We start from the raw sequence: 19,869 nt of genomic DNA, 5'->3' as shown, positions 1-19,869 counted from the left end.
TGACAATTTATTACTGAACATGCTAGCCTTTCCTTTAATTTGGTAGCTATTCAGTAACCTTAAGGGCAAGGCTCTTACTATCTCATTTTTACTACTGCTTTCTTGTGGAAAATGAATTAGTTTTGTGATGTCTGTCTTCTCCTCCGCCCCCCAGCCTGGATGTAGTTATCTATAAAAGGTTTTGGCCCAAGCTAGTGAGAGCTGCTGGCTGGACCAATCTTGCTGAAAGCAAGACAGCCACTTACATGAGTAAGGCTTGCAGGATCAGGCCTGTGATTTAAAGCTAGTATCTGATTTGGAACTGAACTTCCTTTTCCAACTAATAACCTTCCTCAGTGCTACAAGAAACTTCACAGGTAACCTCAGCAGTGCTCTTGATCAGCTTTTGCTGACAACTAGCAATCCAACCTGAGTAGAAACATACCCAAGTTTTTTGAGATGAAAGGCCAATATTACCACAGCAACTAGTTTATGCATGCTCAGGTTTCTTGGGTATTTTCTCTTTTGTGCAGGCAGAACCCCCTGAACCTTGCACCTGCAGAGTAGATAGAAACGTAACAACCTGCTGTGTAGATATACAGGCGGATACATCAGTGCTGTGTCAAATGCTGTTCTTGGTCCTCAGTGTTCTGTGTTGCTGAGGTAAGTGCTCCACCCCACATACCAGTAATAAGTCAGTGGGCTGAAATTAATGTTTATGGCTAAGCCTGAAAGAGTACTGAAGTATAGCATCAATGTACAGAGAAGTGTGAAGGGAATCAGTATTCATCTACAGGGCTCTTTGTACAGCAGCAATAGTTGAGATCATTTTCACAAGCTGCTGCTGTGAGTGACTGAAGGGCTCTGGTAGATGAAGGTTTGTGCCCTCCGTCTTTTCTCATGAGTGCTCACAAGAGAGCTTTCCAGTATCACAGGCTGCTGGCCAGTGAGTTTATACTATTACAAAAGAATCTTTAATGCAAACTGAGTAGCTTGTAGGCTAGCATGGTTCTGCTGAGACCTTGAAGAAACAGGAAACGGCTGCTGAGGAAAAGCTACTGGAGCCCTAACTCAGCATCTGTAGGGAGAGCCTCACCAGCAAAGGAAGGAGAATGGCATGCTGTGAAAATCATGGGTCCTGTAGAGAAGCCAAGGGCTAGGATGCTTTGTGGTAACCAACAGGAGATGGGGAAGGAAGAGAGGGATTTCCCTGTATGACTGGTTTTTGGGGAATCATCCCAGTGGGGTATAGCCTCCTGGAGGACCCTGTAGCTTTGTTGTTCTTTTGCCTATTTTCTGACTCTTTCCTGGGGACCTTTGCAGCAGCATGTGGGTACTACAGCCAAGATAAAAGCCTTTGAAGCTGTGCCAACTCTGGGAAGAATTCCAGCACATGAAATCTATCGTAGAGTAGAAATGTGCAGTTTCTTCCAGAGATGGGGAAGGGCAGCATAAAACAAAGATCAAGATCAAACACTTAAGAGCTCTCAGACTGTGGGATTCTGGCTCTTCCTCTCTGCCCTCTGGGCTATCTAAGATTGAACACAAGGCTTTCTTACTAGCACCAGGCTGTAGTTTCTAATCCCTTGGTAAACTCTGCTGCCAGCAACCCTCCTAGGGACAGAAAGCAGAAGCTCACTTTTAATCAAAAGCTCAGGGCTTCCAATTTACAGCATCCAGTTTGGGATGGGCTATTTCAACTCTAGGTCAATGAGGGAGAGTTTAAAGCCTTCTGACAATCAGCTTGGTGTTTTTCAGCTGTATGTCCTTGTGAAGTAATGTGATTGTGTATATGAAGTAAAAACAAAGGCTTGACATACTTAGCATAGCTTTAGCTGTTTAGAAGATGTGGGATCTCTAGCAAGGGATCACCACAATTTGCAGAAAAAATTCTTGTTTGGAAAAAAGTTAACCATTTTTTTAATATATATTTGCAAGCCACTGTATGGTACTGAAGGCTGAGATGAGTTCATGAATTTCATGCTACAGCTCTGTAGTAATTTTATTTGCACTCATGTTCTATTTTGACACCTTCAGTATTGACTGTATTGATGCAATATTTGATGGACTGCTGGGAGAGACAGGACATTCTGTCAGTGTGTCAGAAAGCTCTTTGTTACAGTACAGTGTCTGTAATGTACTCGCTCTTTCTTAAGGAGAATCAGGAGTTACTAACTTCCCTACACCAATGTAGAAAGCCAAGGAAATCACCTGAAGGGTGTTCACACTATCACAGCAGCCTGTGATCATACTGTGTCCTTCATTAACAACCTCCAGCTAGCAGATACCATTCTTGTTTAACAGCCAGGAAAGGGAGACAAATCTGACCTTTGGTCAAAGCCATGTATGTTATGGAGGCCAGGCTGTGGCAGTGCCTGCAACAGCTATTGTGCCTCAACTTACCTGTAATTTCTAGTTCCACAATACAATGTAATCCAAACTTTTAAACAGTATCATTCTCCCTGGACCTCTTCTGCAAGTTACACTGGGCTCACAGTAGCATCTGATGATAAAGGGATTCAGATACCAAGCTATGAGGTTTCTATTCTTACTACATGCTATCTAATACTCCTAAAGGTATAGAAGTAGTATCATGTTTGCCTGTAGCCAGCTGCTTGGAGACTGACTGTGACCTGCATTGTGTGTGCACCAGCAGGTACTGAAGCAGAGCTGGGGAGGTGGTTAGGATGCACGACTGCTACACTGTGCTTGTGGCGCTCATTTTTCTTAGGAATGCTGTAGACTGAACCATAAATGATCCTTTGGTCACAGCACGTGGGCAACAACTACCCATCCATGTTTGCCTTGTCCTAATTCCACATTTTGTGTGGCTAAATTAGCATTTTAGTTCAAATCAGGAACATGCAACTCCCAGTTGTGCTGTGGTCCGTGGCACTGGGCAGGCACAGTGGGCAAACTAGATTGCTTTTGGATGATCCACTGCAGCTGGCTCACAGACCATAAAGCTGGACTAATGCTGGTCTGAAGTAAACCCTCCTGAAACTTGTTAGTGTGAACATCAGGTCCTCACCAACAGCTGTCTGACTCTACAGCTCTGCTCCTCCTGGGCTGCGCTGTTTGCTAGTGCAGAAAAAAAAAAAAAAAAACATTTCTACACAACCCTGACGAGACTCTGATCTGTTCTTAGCCCCTCCTGAGAGCTAATCTAGTGTCTTAACTCTTTGAGAAAAATAAAAAGTGAAAGAGCAGCACAACATCAGTAACAAACAAACAAGTGAACTGAACAAGAATTATTCTAAATCCTCAATCGTTCTCTCAAAACTGAGCAAGGATTTTGGTATCAGCCCAGAGCATCACTGTTGTCCCATTGCTGATAGTGTTATGCTGTCTAAAGGACATTGTTACACCCAAGAAAAAGCAGTCCTAGACTTACTATATGTTCTAACAAGTAATGGCAACACCTCTATAGCAGCTCAGCTGCACTGCTCAGCTTTAAGGGGCTAACACTCCTCAGAGTCACTACTCACCTGAGAGAGACTATGCAGCCCGGCTTCTATGGCTTCTACAGACAAGCCTGGCGCATAGGCTGTGGTAGCCAGCAAAGGTGTGCAGGAGGTGAGGTTCCTCACCCATATCAGCATACAGTTCAGACAGCTGTCATGCCGTGGGGAACTGGAGTAAGCTTCGCAGGAAATACCTGTCTGCTGAGATTGCACTGTTTATACATTTCATCACAGAACCTCAGAGAATTAAAGCAAAGCTGTGAAATATAAAACAATTTTTTGTACTTGTTGTCTTTAATTAAAGATCTCCCGAAATATAATCTGTCCACATCTAGCTAAACACAACAGCTGTTCCACTGCCCTACTGTGCACTGTGTATGTATCAAAGGAAAAAGGCAAGAATGGTAAAGGCAGTTGATCTAAACAAAAAAACCCCCATCCTCTCTCTACAGGCTACAAATGCAGCCACCTACCTTCTGTCATGCTACCTCTACAAACAGATCCCAAGATTTAAGGTGGTAAATAAACCAGGATTAAACAACTGCAAAGGTCTGAAATTCTCTGAAGCTAAGTGGTTTACAGATACAACCTTGAAGTCTTCATCAACATGCTTCCAAGCACGTCTTACATTAACGAGTATTACCACAAAATGAGAAGATGTAAGTGACAAAATGGATGTTTTGTCTCCAGATACTTTTCAGTCACTCCTATTGATTCTGTACCTGATCCTGGGTACTAGAACACCTTAGTATTAGCAGATGGCCCCAGATGGCTCAGGGCTCCCTCTGCTAATCATTGTACATGCAAAGCATGCATGTGTTAAACAAAAGGAAGTAATTTTTCCCCACACAAAGCATTACTGAAGTATGGATTGCATTGCTCAGCACATTCTGGAGATCAGGCAGATGACTGGTTCCAAAAGGGGACTACGCAAGTTCAGAGGATTAGTAAACCACAGTGGTCAGGATGCAGCCCACAGCACAGGGCTTAAGCCACTCCTTGCCAGAAGCTGCAGATAAGCAAGTCTCTCTGTGTTGTTGCTTACACTACTTCCCCAAAACATTGCTATAGGCCTCTCCCAGGAGGAAGACTATGGACAACTAGGCCTTGACTGGGTGGCCGTTCTGATATTCCTGTCTTCCGCTACACCTCCCTGCTAAAGGACAATGCACTGTAGTTTTGCCCCTAAAGCATTCTGAGAAGCACTGGACTGCATGAGTCAATGCCTTTTTGGTTGTGCCCTGCAACAGAGGCAGGGCTATTAAGCCTCCCTCAGTTCCACCCACCTGTGCCAGGCAGAGACATCGTAATCTCGGCGCCTGCCTTTCTCTGGTACTGCCATCCATGCTGTGGGCTGTCAGCACAAGGGACCTCTTGTTCTCTTTGTATGATCAGATAAGCCACGTTTCAAGCTGGCTTACATGAGAAAGATACTGTGCTGGCCCTGAGAGTTGGGCCTCGGGCCCAGGTCTCCCAACGACTACCATGTATTTTCTGTGCAGTTACTGCACAAAGATATTCTCAAACTAAGGGAAAAATCTTTGCAGGATAAGATCTTAATAAACATGACACAGGTGAGGAGAAGGGCTACAAGAAGCACAGTGAATTATGTGGTGATTTATGGTTATCTGTGTATACTGTGCACTTCATAAAATTATAACTTCTTAGGGTCTTGGCTACATAAACAGATTGTAGCATCTCACCTCTATATTTTAGTCACAATTACGTTTTGCCTCTACCAAATAAATCTAATCTGACCCAGTAGCAGATACTGCAGAAGTGTGGGAAAGAGCGTGTGTGTTTTCTGCATCAGAGTATCTACTCTCAGAATGTAATTACTGTTACATCTGTTTAGTGATCACAATGCCATATTCTCAGAGGCCTCTATCAGGCCACAATCCATGTGCAGTACCTTTTCCAACCTTATTCTCTGCAGTGTCAGGTTGCCTAAAGCAACAGATTGCACCTAATTTAGTCTGAAGACTATTTAAATAACCAGATGTGGTATGAAGCAGTGATAGAAAAAAAAAATACCTGAGGAGTATTTCACTATATTCTGCCACTGGAGGTCTGAAATTAAATTTAAGAGATGGAGAAGAGCATGGTGCAGTTTCTGAAGAACTCAGCAGCCCCAGGTAGGGATAGTGCAAGAACACCTGGTCCTTCCAGGTCCCTACTGGCTCTCAGCAACTTGCTCCTGTTGCATTCAACTACTGACAAGAAGTCAAAGGCTTCCTTCTGCCTTCGGCACACAAACACCAGCAGGAGAGACTGTTGTCTGTCCACAGCACAGCCAAGAGCAAGAAATGAACAAAGGCTGGATGAAATTCATAGGACAGCAGTAACAAATGTTCCCCATAAACAACACATAATTAGGTCTTTGCAGACTAATTATAGGGTTTCAGAATAAGAAAGTGCAAAGCCAATGTCCAAAGGTTAAAAAAAAAAAAAAATTTCTGTGACAGTCCAGCTGGACAGCAATGCCACCTGCCGGCAGATTTCCCAGCACTGATTAACCAGGAAACGGGCAGCAACTTTCTAACCAGGCCTCTCCTGACAAATGGAGATTCCTCTCACACTACCTTTCTGTCACACCACTGTGACCCAGAGAACAGCTCACGAATGGAGAGCAAAATGAACACAACTGATGTTAGCTGTAGTGTTTAGCGCCTTATTGAAAGACAGCACCAGTGGCCAGCATGCTGGTATCGGAACAGTGGTCATCTTAAACATTTTGCCTCTGTGATTGATGTACACTTATCAGACTGGATATTAATGATGTTCTTCACACTGCTTGAAAAGGCTCAAAACGTGCTTCCTTAGAGCCTTCAGCACCATGTCCTGCTCTTCCCTCAGAAAACACTAGATGTTTCATACTCCTTGTGAATCACAATTTAGGACCGAAAGTGAACAGGCAGGAAAAAAATACCTATTGTCAAATAAATCATGATCTCTGCACTGGACAGTAATTGTGATGATTCATTTTGTCCGGAGATGGAACTAGAAGGCTGGGTGTTTGCCAATAATTTTAAGAAGCAGCTCCTCAAAAGCTTATTTATTACCCTACAGCTTCAAATATAACCAAGTAGCAGACTGGAGGGTTTTCAGGTGTGCCCAGGACCTCATATCCTTCAGGAGGACCCACTACCACTTAAAATCCAGCCATTTCATGGAGTGCCCAAATGAGAGTGGAGCTCCCAACCTTGAAAGCTGAACAAGAACTTTAGAAACTTGTTTCTAAATATGCACAGCAAAGACCAGGAGGAGTACGTTTAGCATGTCCAACAAAGCACATCAGAGCTCCATCCAGTGGTGAAGGCCCCCACCTGCACCTCACCAGGGCAGGTTCAGCAGGTGACCCCAGGGCAAGTTACTTCATCCTCTCTGACCTCTGCTTTTCCCCTGCTTATAGAGCCCACTCAGTTTTCCCCGCTGCAGAGGATGACTGGGAAGTTCATATATTCCTGCAGCATGAAACATCCAAGTACACCAAAACAGCACAACTTGCCTAAGTTTAACTATACTAATACTGAACAGGTATCAAAATTGCAGGCCCTGCTCAGCACTGCAGGATGATGCTTGCCTCTTAGTTCAACGGAGGCAAGTACTTCCAAGACAAAGTGGTATTTATAAGTATTTTCTCATCTTGATCTCTTGTACATTTTTGCATGGGCAAAGAAGTCAAGTTCAGGCAAATCATAAAGGAAACAAGAGTAACGAAGAATTGCATTGCTCATGAGAACTGGCTGAATCACTTAATTACTTGCATCAACCATTCTTTCATGTTTGGGTTTTTGCCTGTTTTCCTTGCATAAGAAAAGAAATGTATGTAACTGTACTCCATCCCCTTCCAATAACTTTTGGGACTACTACCAGTTGGATCAATTCTGGAGAGATCTTTAGAAATACCTGGTTCATTTCCTGCTTCATGACAATTACTCACTAGATCCAGGAGGTCCCAGTGAGCACCCTCCACCATGGGACCAATGAAAACCACACAGCCATTTTACATTTATGCCTGCCTAACTACAGCACACAAGCGGGAGGTAGAACTAGTGTGGTAGGCAAGGGCTCAAAGAGCGACAGGCACAAATCCCAAGGGACCAAGTCTTATCAGTTCTGCTGCTTGTGGTACAACTTTTTGTAAATGGGATAGAATACTTAGAAAGAACGGTGCCAGGGAGGATGGGCATGGCAGCAGCAGCTCAGAGAATATATCCTTTGCCTCCTTTCCACCCCAGTGACTTCTGTTTCTGGAATTTCTGTTTAAAAAATTCACTTGAGTTCTGCATGATTCCCAGCATGGAAAATGGTGTAGTGACACACTAAGTGAGTGTGATAAGGAAGACCGTCACAAACACACACAAAAAAAGTAGGTTTCACATTTGAAAGACTTCTATTATTCAGCATTTTAGCAAGAATCTCAACTTGTCCAGCCAGGTGAGCTTCTGCAGCCCCTTCTTTATCACCTGACCTCCACCCCACTCTGTGACTTCTGACAGCAGCAGCCTCCCTCCATTGCTACCTCATACCTTTTCTATTGTTCTATTGTTCCCACCTTCATCTGCCCCCACGATATGCACTTTTTTGAGACCTGGTAGCAAGGCTCTCTGTCAGCCATTTGCATATCAGGTCGACATCCTACGCTGCTTCGTAGTTCCCTCATGCAAATTTCTCGATCTGTATTTCATCACATTCCTCTACATCTTTTATCTTACTGTCATAACCTTCACATCTGGTTCAGTCTTTGGTTCAGCTGCCACAACAATAATCTGAAGCAGTATTAAGAAGCTATGCTTTAGCGAAAACAAAATTACCTTCTTTCCTGAGGCGGCAAGGCATGGACAATTATTCTGTCTGTATGGGCCTGTGCTCACTAGGGAGACTGGAATCTGTTGGCCAGCTCCAAACAGCAGCCTCAAAGATACTCAGTCCCAAGAAGATGCACGTGATCTCAGTGCTTGTGGGGAAAGATGGGGGAGGGAAGGATGCAACATGAACTCAAACCTTTTCAGAAACCCAAGAATCTACATGGAGATGGGTAGGAAAGAAAAGGAGGCTTATAAAAGCAGCAACTGCTGGCAAGTTTCCGACAGCACTTAAACTGACTGGGCAGGAGAGAATAAAACTGAATCACTGCCACAGAACTTAAGCAGCTTGGTTTTCTAAAAGAAATGATAGCTTAGAAGTAAATGCTGGCATAGAAATACTTTAAAGCGTCACCAAAGCATATCCAGCATGTCAAAACTGAACAGGAAAAATTCCTCTGTCCTGAAACAGTGAAAAAAAAAGTTTTGGTTTTTTTTTTTTTAAAGAAAAAGTGGTCCGACTCATTTTTGTACAGAGTTCGCAACTACCAAAACCCTAAAAGAGGAACGGACCACATGATATTACTAAAGGTCCTTTGCCTTTTCCATACTAGCATGGAACAGTGAAGGAGTTTTTACCATCTTGACCGATCTTGAATAAGGCAGCAAAAAGCAGATTATTTCAATTAAGTCTGAACCTTCCAACCAATGGAGTTCTTTACAAGTGCGATCTCCGGGCTTCCCATTCCTATTTGCTTTCTATCTTCCAAATTTCTAGTTCCCCCTCCCCCCAGGAAATGATACTATCATTTTCAGGAAATGATACTATCTTTACATAAAATATAACCTAGGGAACAGCAAGGATATTAGTGTCTTCTAAGAGTGTGTTTGGGATTAACCTTGTTAAGAGAAGTCCAGAGATAAAAGCTCCTTATCTGGGCAAGATGCTTTGGCATTGCTAGCTAGAAGATACCAAAGTAGCATAAATCAAAGCATGATCCCCATGAAAAAAAAAAGGGGTGGTGGGGTGGTGGTGGTGTTTGTTTTTTCCCCTACTGACATTTCAGAATAGTGCTTCCAAAAAAAACCTTCCATCACCAGGTTAAAAGTCAAGGAAACTCCAGTTCTTACCTATGTGTTTTCATGTTTTATGTTCATAAGGATGTAAAGACTTGCTCTTCTGGATCAGGGCTTTAGTCTCTAAAGAGTTACATCGCTGCAACAATTACAAATGTTTCACAACAACAACAAAAAAAACCCTAGGGAAAAGACAGGAGTCTAGCATCTTCAGAAGGTTTCACACATCAAAACAGTTTTAAAATTATCCCTTGAGCAATGGTACAAATCTTCAGATTTACTTAAAACACCATGGCAGACAGACGCAAAGAGTTTTCTGTTTGTTTGCTCTTTAATGAACCCCCCACACTCTGACCACTGTACACCTGATATTCTTGTCGAAGTCAACTACCCTGGACTCCCTTTTTTCAGGTATTCCTAAATTGTGGTTCCCAAGGAGCACTTGCTACACAAGGGATTCAGGTGGAATTCCCACATCAGGATTATGTACACAGGGGCCTGCTGGGTAATCAAAAGTCAAGGCTCTGGAAGGAAGTGAGCAAGCACTGAGCAAACTACCATGGCTAACACACACACAAGTTATGCTAGGGTCCAGCTGCATATCCAGACCCGTCTCATCTCACGAGGACTGTCAACACACCTGGAGGGTCACTACCTGCCTCGGCATCGTTCCTAGGGCTCTTTCTCTTTCCATTAGACTAAGATATGCAATATGTGTCTTGCTCACTTCAGATGGAAGACGATTTGATACACAGCTCACGGGATCAGAAAGGGAGGCCAGAACTCCAGTTTTTAGGTTTAGGAACTGCAGCTCCAGGTGTGGGGGGTAAATTATCTATTGTGAGCTGCCTCTGGACAGCTGATCCAGACAAACAAAACCAGAGACCTTTCCTGCTTCTACTTTAGGATAAAAAAAAAAAATCATTCAGCTACCATTATTGCTCTAGAGTATTTCACTGTTACACTTTCTAGTGAGAGAGAGCAATAAACTGTCCAGAGAAAGCACGTATCTCAAACTCTGAAAGAAAATAATATATTAGTGAATGAACTGTCAAAAAGTCATTTATGTAAAAGCATGTTCTATTTACAAAGGTCAACTTGCTCTTTAGGACAAGTAAAACCACTACTGGAAAAAATATACATATAGAAACGCCTCATCTTTCAAGTAGACATTTACAAATACTCTGCTTTGCTTAAGCTACTAGAAACATTAAGACATTTGAAATTAAGAGTGCGTTCTGCATGCAGTTAGGATAGAAATTACATTACTGGACTTCAGCGTGTCATTTCTTATCATTTGTCAATGACACACTCTTAGGCTCTTCTAAAACACCACAGCCTGGCTATTACCTTAGGATCTCAAAAGGAGAACATGGATCTTCATTAACAAGTTATCAGTTACTCTTCATTTTGCCATTAAGAAAGGACATCCCGATTGTCTTCTCAGCAGGAGAGTCTGGTCTTGTCAAACTTGGCGTCCTTTTCCCTGAGTTTCCCTTTAGTGTTTTGCTAGGCATGATGATCGTTGGCTTGGTATATTTACAAGTCCTTGGTCAGCACTCTTCCCATTATAAGGCAGAGTTCAGAAATTCAAGGAGTTCTGCACGGTTCCGGTCTCTCTGTAGAGGAGAAAAGCAGAGGCAGTGGTTTAACAGACCTCTACTCAGTGGACCAAGGCTGCATAACCCTGCTTTCTGTGGGGCTTTCACATCTCAGCATGCTGCACAACAAACACTACCATATTCAAACAGCTGGATATGACTAGCTACCAGTTAGGTGTGAGTGCCTGGAGGAAGTGCAAGGCAATGGGTACTCAGAAGAGATGCTATAAGAGACAAGCTGTCACTACTTCAGGATACATTTTCTAAGTGGCTCCCCATGGAGGCTCCAATGGATTGTCATCATGTAGCTCATAGCCTGCTCAGGAGGGAACTCACAAGCAGAAGAGGTGCAATTCTCTGGTGTTTGAGGCAACTTTCACTGTATTACACACAGCAAGTCTTGTGCTTTGGGAAGTTATCTTTTTTTTTTTTCTATGCATAAGAAGCAGCTTGCAGCATAACAGAAAGGGAACCATGAATTTAGGTTCTTTCTTTACATAAGAGATGGCCCAAACAGTCAAAACACTTGCTTCCAGTGTTTTTAAAATCACAATTTATAAAACAATTATTGAATCTTAAAATATTGTGAAGAATGGATGTTGTTCAATACAGCATGTTCATGACCATGGACACCAATTAAAAAAGGACAAACATCAAATGTCTGACATCAAATATTGTAACAAGCGGGTTACTGGGATAAGACTAACATGCATTCAGCATAATTTAACACAAACTTCAGTGCCACATAAAGATGATAATGTATTTTTGATCAAATTTAACTTGGAATGCTCAGGTCTGCTTTGGTAGCTATAGAATGAACTGTTATGGCTGAATCAGAATCCGCCAAACTGGATACCTCAGCAAAGTAACGCTTTTAACACATACTGACTAGTACCAGAAGCCCTCTGCAGATCACTCTAAGGTGTGGAAACTGCTGAAAAGAGTGAACGTATTGAAGTGCTGAGTCCAAACACCCATAGCAATAGCACAAAATGCTATTCATGATATCTATTTCCCTGAGTATCTCAGCAAAAACATTTGACGCTTTGAGAGAATGCATGAGCACGTGATCCCAATACTACTATCATCTTTTTTTAATTCCTCTCTAAATAATGGCTAGCCACTCATGTGTTAGAAAAACACAGTAAAGCATCAATTACCACAACCGATCACAAGAGACTGGAAGAAGATGAGGACAATTAGAAACAGCACAAATTAAATCAACAGAGAAAGCCACAAATCAGCTAAACATTACAGACTGAAATTCTAAGAACATGCACAAGCATCCTTCTGTTTATCTACTCATGCCTGAGTATTCCAAGCCCACTCATAACACAAAACCTGCCAAAAGAATGAATTACAATTTCTCAGATGGCATCATAGCCACATTAAAAGCTACACTCCATTTACAACTCCTAACTGTAAGATCTACTCTTCTACAAAAGACTACTATTAGAAAAATATTAAAAGATACAATATTTTCCCTTAGAGATATATAGACTATTTTAACTCTTACCTCTTTATCCTTCTTAGTCTTCTTTATTCTCATCTTAATTTTCTTTCCTGTTATCATGCTGTAGTTTTCATTCTTCTTTTTGTTTTTAAAGAACTAAAATGAGATCACACATTAGAAAGACATAAGCTTTGCTTTATTTTGTAATGTTACAAATCTTAAATAAAATTACAGACAATAATCTTTTATACTTCCTAACTGTCCAAAACAATAGAGATAGGTTTCTATTTGCTGATGACAAAACTGGTGGTGTTATAAACATCTTTATGACAGGACAAATTAAGTGTTTAGATGAGAAATATAACGGGACTTCAGACTCACACAAGCATACCTTGGAAAGCTGGACAGGTCCTGTTTTCTCTCTCTTTTTCTTCTTTTCTTTCTTTTTCTTCATTTTGTTCTCTTTTTTCCTTTTCTACAAGTATAAGACATATACTGTTATGCTTACAGACTCACAAGGGCAAAAAGAGGAAATCCACAAGTAGCTCTCAATGCCCTGGCTAGTCAAGGCAGCAACTACTGCTTGCCCTTACCACTGCTGAATAGGTACTATCTGAAATACACAGAAAGTAATGCAGCAGGGTTAGCAACCCTTGAGATCTTGAGAAACAGAAATGGTCTGATCCCCTATTCTCTCTTTCAACGTAACCCCAATATATAAAATCACTGAACAGAAGGTCCTAACAAAATGAAGAAGAAAAATTACAACAGCAAGAATCTACTACTCTCTCACCGACTATAAATGTTTCTTCTGACAAATTCTATAAAGTGATCAAGATTCCCCACTTCTCTTTTCTTCAGAGACTACTCTAAACTCTAGCTGAACCAGCAAAAGGAACCTTTAAATTATTTCTCCTTTTGTATACAGTCAAGTATACGCCAACCTATCAGTTCACCTACTGTAACCCTAAAAGTATGATTCAGATTTACATAGCCACAGACAAAAGCATTACATCTTACATGACATTTAAGGTTATCGAAATATGAAGAACTATTTTCTGTTTGTTAACTACTTATTTCTCTTTGTAAACATTTACCTTTTTGTTGTGTTTTTCTTTTTTCTTTTTCTTCGATTTAGACTTAGGAGAATCTAAAATTAAAAAAACCAAAACAAAACAAAATCAACCCCCCTAAGTTTAGCATTCTGAAAAAGGCATTTGGGTTTACAGATAAGGCAGATAGAAAAGTAAAACATAAAAAGAAAATGCTTTAATTCAGCTATATATATTGACACTGGTTGAAACTAACCCCGAGAAAAGCAACACATTAACTTACTGCCACTTACTGGTCTAACATGGAAACTGAAAATACCTGATTTACTCAGTGATTACTTATACCAATATATTATATTAATAGAGACAATACTTCTCTCTTCTTTCTGCAGCTGTGCTCAACAGATTGCAAATACCTGTTTTATAGCCAGGGATCCTGACTCTCAAAGGAGGCAACAAAAAGTACTGTTGGGGCTGACAAACCACTGAAAACATTATCACTGTTCAAGGCAAATGAAAAACTTTTCGTACTTAGCTCACCTTCCAACTTCAAGGTTTGTAGTAAATTTTGTAAAGCAGAAACTCACAAGTTCTATAAGCCAATCATAGATTTTAAAGATTACACTGTGACTGGTATGTGAGAAAGTCGATTTTGAAGCACCAGCTTTGACCTATGGGACTGTAAACTGAGAGAGATAGTGAAACAGCTTACTAGTCTTCCAACAGACTGCCTTCAAGCTACCAGCTCTGCAGCTTCTTTACAATAAATTCGAAGCAAAAGATAACATTATAGGAATATACCACACCACAGCCAGACTTGAAAGAGTCTGAGGTAAGGCTGCCCAAGCAATCTTCTTTTGGCCTCCTAATGACAACTTCAGCACAAGCGTGTCAGAAGAAACAATGAAAATGGTAACTCTATCACCACGTTCAGTCTCTTGGCAACAACAGACCGGACTAAGCGCCCACAGGGGATGGTACACCTGGCCAGAGGGCTTTTACAAATGTTTGCCGACATCAGGAAAGGGGTACACTCAAGAACACTGGATCTCCTTCCAGACTCTCAAAATCAGTACACTATGGTGAACAGACACTTGCTCAGTTTCATTCCTTTGCCCACATCTCTTCCAGATTCAGGTTTTGTCTCCCACCATCCTAGCCACGGTTCTCGTGACCACAAACCCTAGAAGAACTTCTCTAGACTGCTGCACTGAACTGTTGACTTCCTAGGCTAAGCCAGGCCATCTTTTCCTCCTGTTCACTCTTTCTGAGTTGCCATCCCTCACCATCTGGCCTCCTTACTAGCTCAATCTGTTTCCATACTTGGCAACCCTACCTCCCTAGTTCTAGCACTGATTTGCTTGCTTGTCTCCTGTCTGAGGGGAACCCCCTTCCCAGCTCCACCTAACAAGCGGCATTCCCAATTTCTATATCCCGATGTCTCTTTTTCCACAGCAAAGTGTGTCCTTTCTGCATTGAAGTTAGCTTCATTTTCCATATAACCTACGTTAGAAGCAAGGCTGCAGACGGCAGGTGGGGCATACAGTTCAAGAGAGAAGGATACAGTTTCCCCCACTCTCCTCTCAGTTTTCCCAACCACTGCCCAGTGTCTAACAGCCAGACTTAACAGCTGCACTTGCTAAATAAGAAAAGAAAAACACAGATTAAAAAATGCCAGAAGAAATCTCCATTTTGCTATCCCAAGGAATGTTAACTCCTCTCCTGCTATACCTGACACGTGAGACTAGGACAACCTTTGTCATTCAAGGTCTTTAACTCCAGGATAGGCAAGCTATTCCACTGTTCTGCTGCTAGGATTTATTTTTACTAGATCTAATTCAAATCCCTCCTTGCAATTTAAGGTCATTATTCCTTGCTCTGAAAGTCACAGAACAATTTTTCACTCCCTCTCCATACTGGCAACTACCTACACCTATATATCTCTTAGCTCAATTACCTCATGTCTTTTCTTGTCTAGATGGAGTAAGTAGAGTTGTTTAAACATGCCCTTGTAGGACATTTTTGCTAGATTGTCTGCTCTCCCCTGTGAATGGGAAAACTTAGGGAATTTTTAGCTCTAATCTCTGAGCATGCAGACTGACAACTTGAGCCTAATTCAGAATGCTTTTTTTCCTCAGATACATGTTTCTTGACATCCCTCCAAAAGATGAACCAGAGAGCACGCTAAGCATGTTCACAGTGTCAGTGCCTGAGACATCTTAATTCTTTTTAGAAGTTTTAGAGTGTATCACATGGGATAAAATTCATTCAAGAAGAAAGGAAGACCTCCCCCGTCAAATGTACAGGTTCATAGATTCGAATATTTTCAGAATTTATTCATGTCAGATACATTGAATCAAGCCACTGAAGTATGAGAACAAGTAATATTTCCATACAGATGTAAATCTGCTTCAAGAGAAGCAGAACTAAGTCTTTGTTAAACCATGGAATACACAGTCACAAATATGAGGTCCTGTACCAGATGGTGAAGTTTCAGCTGACCCTGATGTTAGACCTCTCATCAGGAGAACTCTAGTTCACACTACAGTTCTTCCCAACCATAGTAAAAAAAGGATAAAATACACTTCAGCGTTTAGCCTGACACATTTTATTAAAAAATGGCAATTTGGTCACTTTACCTGCAGCGATACCAAATATTTTGATACAGAATATCAAAACAATGCAGTCCTGATATAATCAGCAATACATTCCCCTCGATGGCACAAATTATACCCACAGAAAGAATCTGCACTTACTCCCGATAGTATCTACCCCAAGCCCTCGTAAGTGAGCAGCAGCTTAGTAGGGAAAGTCTTAATCCTGCAATGCTTGCATATGCGTTCCCATTGAACTTGGCCATTGGCATTAATAAACTTCACATGAGTCCTCAAAGTTAAATGCTTGAAATGTTAAGACCAAAGCAAGACTAAATCAAAAACCCCAACTCTGGTCTAGATAGACAGGTGAAGTAGAAAAAGGTCTGTGTTTTGAAAGTATAATGAATACAGAGTTTTAAATACATACAGCATATTGTTACAACGTAACATTTCTTTGAATGGCAGTTTCTGTTTTGAAGTTCTGTAAATCGACACCAGAACATTGCATACTGTGAGTAAAGAGGTACCTTAACACAGCGACAGGAAAGGGTTACGAGAGAAACACTCTGAACATGCAGTATTGGTGTTCTACACTGTCACTTTGTGGTGGTTTAGCCCCCTTTAAAATAAGCTTTAAATGTTTCCAGGAGTGCTATCAAAACTGGTAAACATCGTGTGTACGCATGGAGGTAGCTTACCTCTGTTACTTGACGAGGACGACCTTGATGATGAGCGTGATGAGGAGGAAGAGGTGGATGTAGTGCTAGAAGACGATGTGGATGAAATGGATGATGATCTGCTTCTACTGCGTTTTCGTTTCCTTTTTTCTTTTCCTTAGGATAACACAAGGCAACAGTGACAAGCATGCTAGTAACTACGGTCCACAAAAATGACTCTTCACAGAACTTCAACACAATGAACCCCTATTTTGAGGGGCTGGTTGTGGTTTTTTCCCCTCTTCCAGTGCGCCATGGTCTGTTACCATTAGCAAGTGCCAATGCTCACTATCAGGGTCAAACGCAGTAACCGACATCAAGGATAACACACGTAACACCACAGTGTGGAAACAGATTAGCAATGCCTACCTCCGGCTTTCAGCCCTTCCTGGGACGTTGCACACGGTGTCCTACTTTTCTCATCCTTCCTGTTATCCATACCTAGTGAGAGACAGAAGTACATTCAATACCATCATTTCCAAAAGACTTTGGGAGGAAAAAAAGACGAGCAGTGCAGAGACAGAGGAAAGCGAGCACTTCTAAGGGCAGTCCTACTGCCACTCCTACCAAGCTGCATCACGCTATGCTGAAGTGCACATTTCGGCTCTCATCCTCTCTCATGGGGAACCGGAGGCCAAACCCCTGGTTTCGTGTCATCTTCGATGAATGCCCCCTTAGCGCAGACGCAATTTTTTTGGCCACGGCAGCCACGTTTCAGGTTACGGGCGGGTTACAGCATCCCGCCCAGTGCGGCCGAGGAGGAAGCCCTCGGGGCTGCGCACAGCCTGCAGCCGCCGGCAGGGCCCCGAGTCCGAGGGCCGGGGACTCGCGCCCCGACCTGCCCTACGCCCGCCGCGCCGGCACTCACCCGCCCACCCGCTCACGACGTGCACCAGCCCCGCCGGCAGCCCGCGGCCCAGGAGGGGCTCCCCCGCCGGCCGGGCAGGGCCGAGCCCCTGGCCGGCACACGGGCGCGTACGGGCCGCGCCGCGCCGCGCCGCCATTTCCTGGGGGAAGACCGGCTCCCACCCCCTCCCCTCCCCGCGGCCGGGCCGGGCCCGGTGCGGCGGCTCGCAGGACGCCCTGCCCGACCCACCCGGGAGGGGGGCGGCGGCCGCCGCCGCTCCAGCTGCCTCCCCGCCGACGCGCCGCGGCTGGCGACCCGGAAGTGCTGGCGCGGCCCGGGCACCGCCCGCCGCCGCTTCCTGTCCGGGGCGCCGGCGGCAGGAGGGCGGTTGAGCGGTCTCCCGCCCCTGCTCGGCCGGCGCCTCTCCTCGGGGCTGAGGCCTTCCGGGGGCTTGGTGGCCGCCTCGGGCGAGGGCGCCGGGCGTCACACGGCGCGGCCACGCAAAGGGGCCCCGCCACCCCAAAGCCCGGGGGCTCCCGCCCAGTGCCGCCAACTTGCCCGGGAGCCTCCTGCGAGGGGCGGGACGCACGCCCAGAGTTCCATGCCCTTTAAGTTCCCTGACCTGTACGCTGGGCTCGAACGGGTGTTTTGAAGCCTTTGCTGAAGCTCGCCTGCAACTGAGGTAGAAGTTACTTATTCCGTGTACCCGTTCAGAAAATTAACGGCTCCTGCCACAGGAGCCTGTCCCGAACAAGGCGTGTTCGTGCTTCCCAGGGTCCGCAGGACGTCCTCCCCTCCCCGCGTTTTTCACCACACCGCCCACCCGGCCTGGCCGGCACGGACCATTGCCTTTGCTTGGTGCTGCCCTGCTGTTCAGCTCTGCAATTAGCCCTAATGGGCTGTGGCCCGCTGCATGGGCTTCCCACCGCTCCCAAGGAACAGCTCTGGGCGAGCCACGTCCAGCGGTGACTCCTGCAATGGAGACCCCCCAGCCCAAGCTTCCCCCACCGTCCTGTTGCTGTGTGCTGTCGTGGTTTAGCTCCAGCTGCAACTAATTCCACCCAGCCGCTCGCTCACTCCCCCCCAGTGGGATGGGGGAGAGAATCAGAAGGGTAAAAGTGAGAAAACTCGTGGGTTGAGATAAGGACAGTTTAATAGGGAAAGCAAAAGCCACACGCACAAGCAAAGCGAAACAAGGAATTCATTCACTGCTTCCCATGGGCAGGCAGGAGTTCAGCCATCTCCAGGAAAGCAGGGCTCCATCACGCGTAATGGTTACTTGGGAAGACAAACGCCATCACTCTGAACGTTCCCCCCTTCCTTCTTCTTCCCCAGCTTTATGTGCTGAGCATGACGCCATATGGTATGGAATGTCCCTTTGGTCAGTTGGGGTCAGCTGTCCCAGCCGCGTCCCCTCCCAACTCCTTGTGCACCCCCAGCCTCCTCGCTGGTGGGGTGGGGTGAGGAGCAGAAAAGGCCTTGACTCTGTGTAAGCACTGCTCAGCTATAACGGAAACATCCCTGTGTTATCAACGCTGTTTCCAGCACAAATCCAAAACATGGCCCCATTAGCTACTGTGAAGAAAATTAACTCTATCCCAGCCAAAACCAGCACACGCACCAGTACGGGGGCACAGTCCTTCTGCAAGTCTTTACCTCCACACGCGCAGGCATGAGTCAAGCAGAGTTGGCTGTAAATCAACTAAGGGAGCTCCAGCCCTGCCCCGGGACCTCGTTTCCCACTCCCTCTCGCAGCGTGAAGGCTGCTCTCGCGCTGCCCGCAGCAGCACAGTGCTAAGGCTGCCCGTCACCTCCACCCTACGCGCCGTATTTATGGAGCTAGGACACCCTGTGGCACTGAGTGGGTGTTTGAGCTCTCACAGAAGAACGGGAGTCAGATGCTAACATTTTTCCCAAGCTGATTTCCAACACTTTGGGCTTAACCCCGCCAAGTTTTCCATTCCCATTTTTAAAATACCATGTTCTCAAGCATGACATGGGATACTGAAACAATTTCTCAAGCATGACATGGGATACTGAAACAATTTCTCTTTTACTGGCCTGAACTGAAACAAATTCAGCCTCAGCTGAACCCAAACCTCCTCGAAGCAGCAATAACGTCCTGGTTTGATTCTGATGGATCCTCGGACCTCATGGATCTTCGTCTGATCTAGTTTAGCTTAGAATTTACTGAACTTCTATGTGCAGCTGCTTTACGATATTCAAGTATAAACCAAAATATCTGTGAAGCACATTGATTCTCAATCTAAAGCAG

At 44.2% G+C, this 19,869-nt stretch overlaps 1 protein-coding gene across 1 annotated transcript; it reads right to left on the bottom strand.

Annotated features, from left to right (window-relative positions):
• Positions 1–10,374: 10,374 nt before the first annotated feature.
• On the bottom strand, positions 10,375–19,749 carry LOC142407565 (uncharacterized). The gene is made up of 8 exons (XM_075497188.1): positions 19,694–19,749; positions 17,844–18,271; positions 17,117–17,188; positions 16,730–16,864; positions 13,480–13,532; positions 12,774–12,857; positions 12,446–12,538; positions 10,375–10,947 (listed from the first exon to the last, which is right to left on the bottom strand). The coding sequence occupies exons 1-8, from the start codon at positions 19,747–19,749 to the stop codon at positions 10,897–10,899; spliced, it is 972 nt and encodes a 323-aa protein (XP_075353303.1). The 3' UTR covers positions 10,375–10,896.
• Positions 19,750–19,869: the final 120 nt, after the last annotated feature.

The sequence above is a fragment of the Mycteria americana genome, chromosome 3 (assembly GCF_035582795.1).
Source record: "Mycteria americana isolate JAX WOST 10 ecotype Jacksonville Zoo and Gardens chromosome 3, USCA_MyAme_1.0, whole genome shotgun sequence".
NCBI classification, from domain to species: domain Eukaryota; kingdom Metazoa; phylum Chordata; class Aves; order Ciconiiformes; family Ciconiidae; genus Mycteria; species Mycteria americana.
Note: the sequence above shows the minus strand (reverse complement) of the source record. Positions and strands in the feature narration are given on the sequence as shown.

Excerpts from the sequence above, each read along its gene's own strand:
- LOC142407565 (XM_075497188.1), bottom strand. The coding sequence starts at position 19,749 with ATGAGGTCCGAGGATCCATCAGAATCAAACCAGGACGTTATTGCTGCT. Across the intron at positions 17,189-17,843 it reads GGCCGCCGCCCCCCTCCCGG|GTATGGATAACAGGAAGGAT; the intron begins GTGGGTCGGGCA and ends GTCTCTCACTAG. Across the intron at positions 13,533-16,729 it reads GTCCTCGTCAAGTAACAGAG|ATTCTCCTAAGTCTAAATCG; the intron begins GTAAGCTACCTC and ends TTTTAATTTTAG.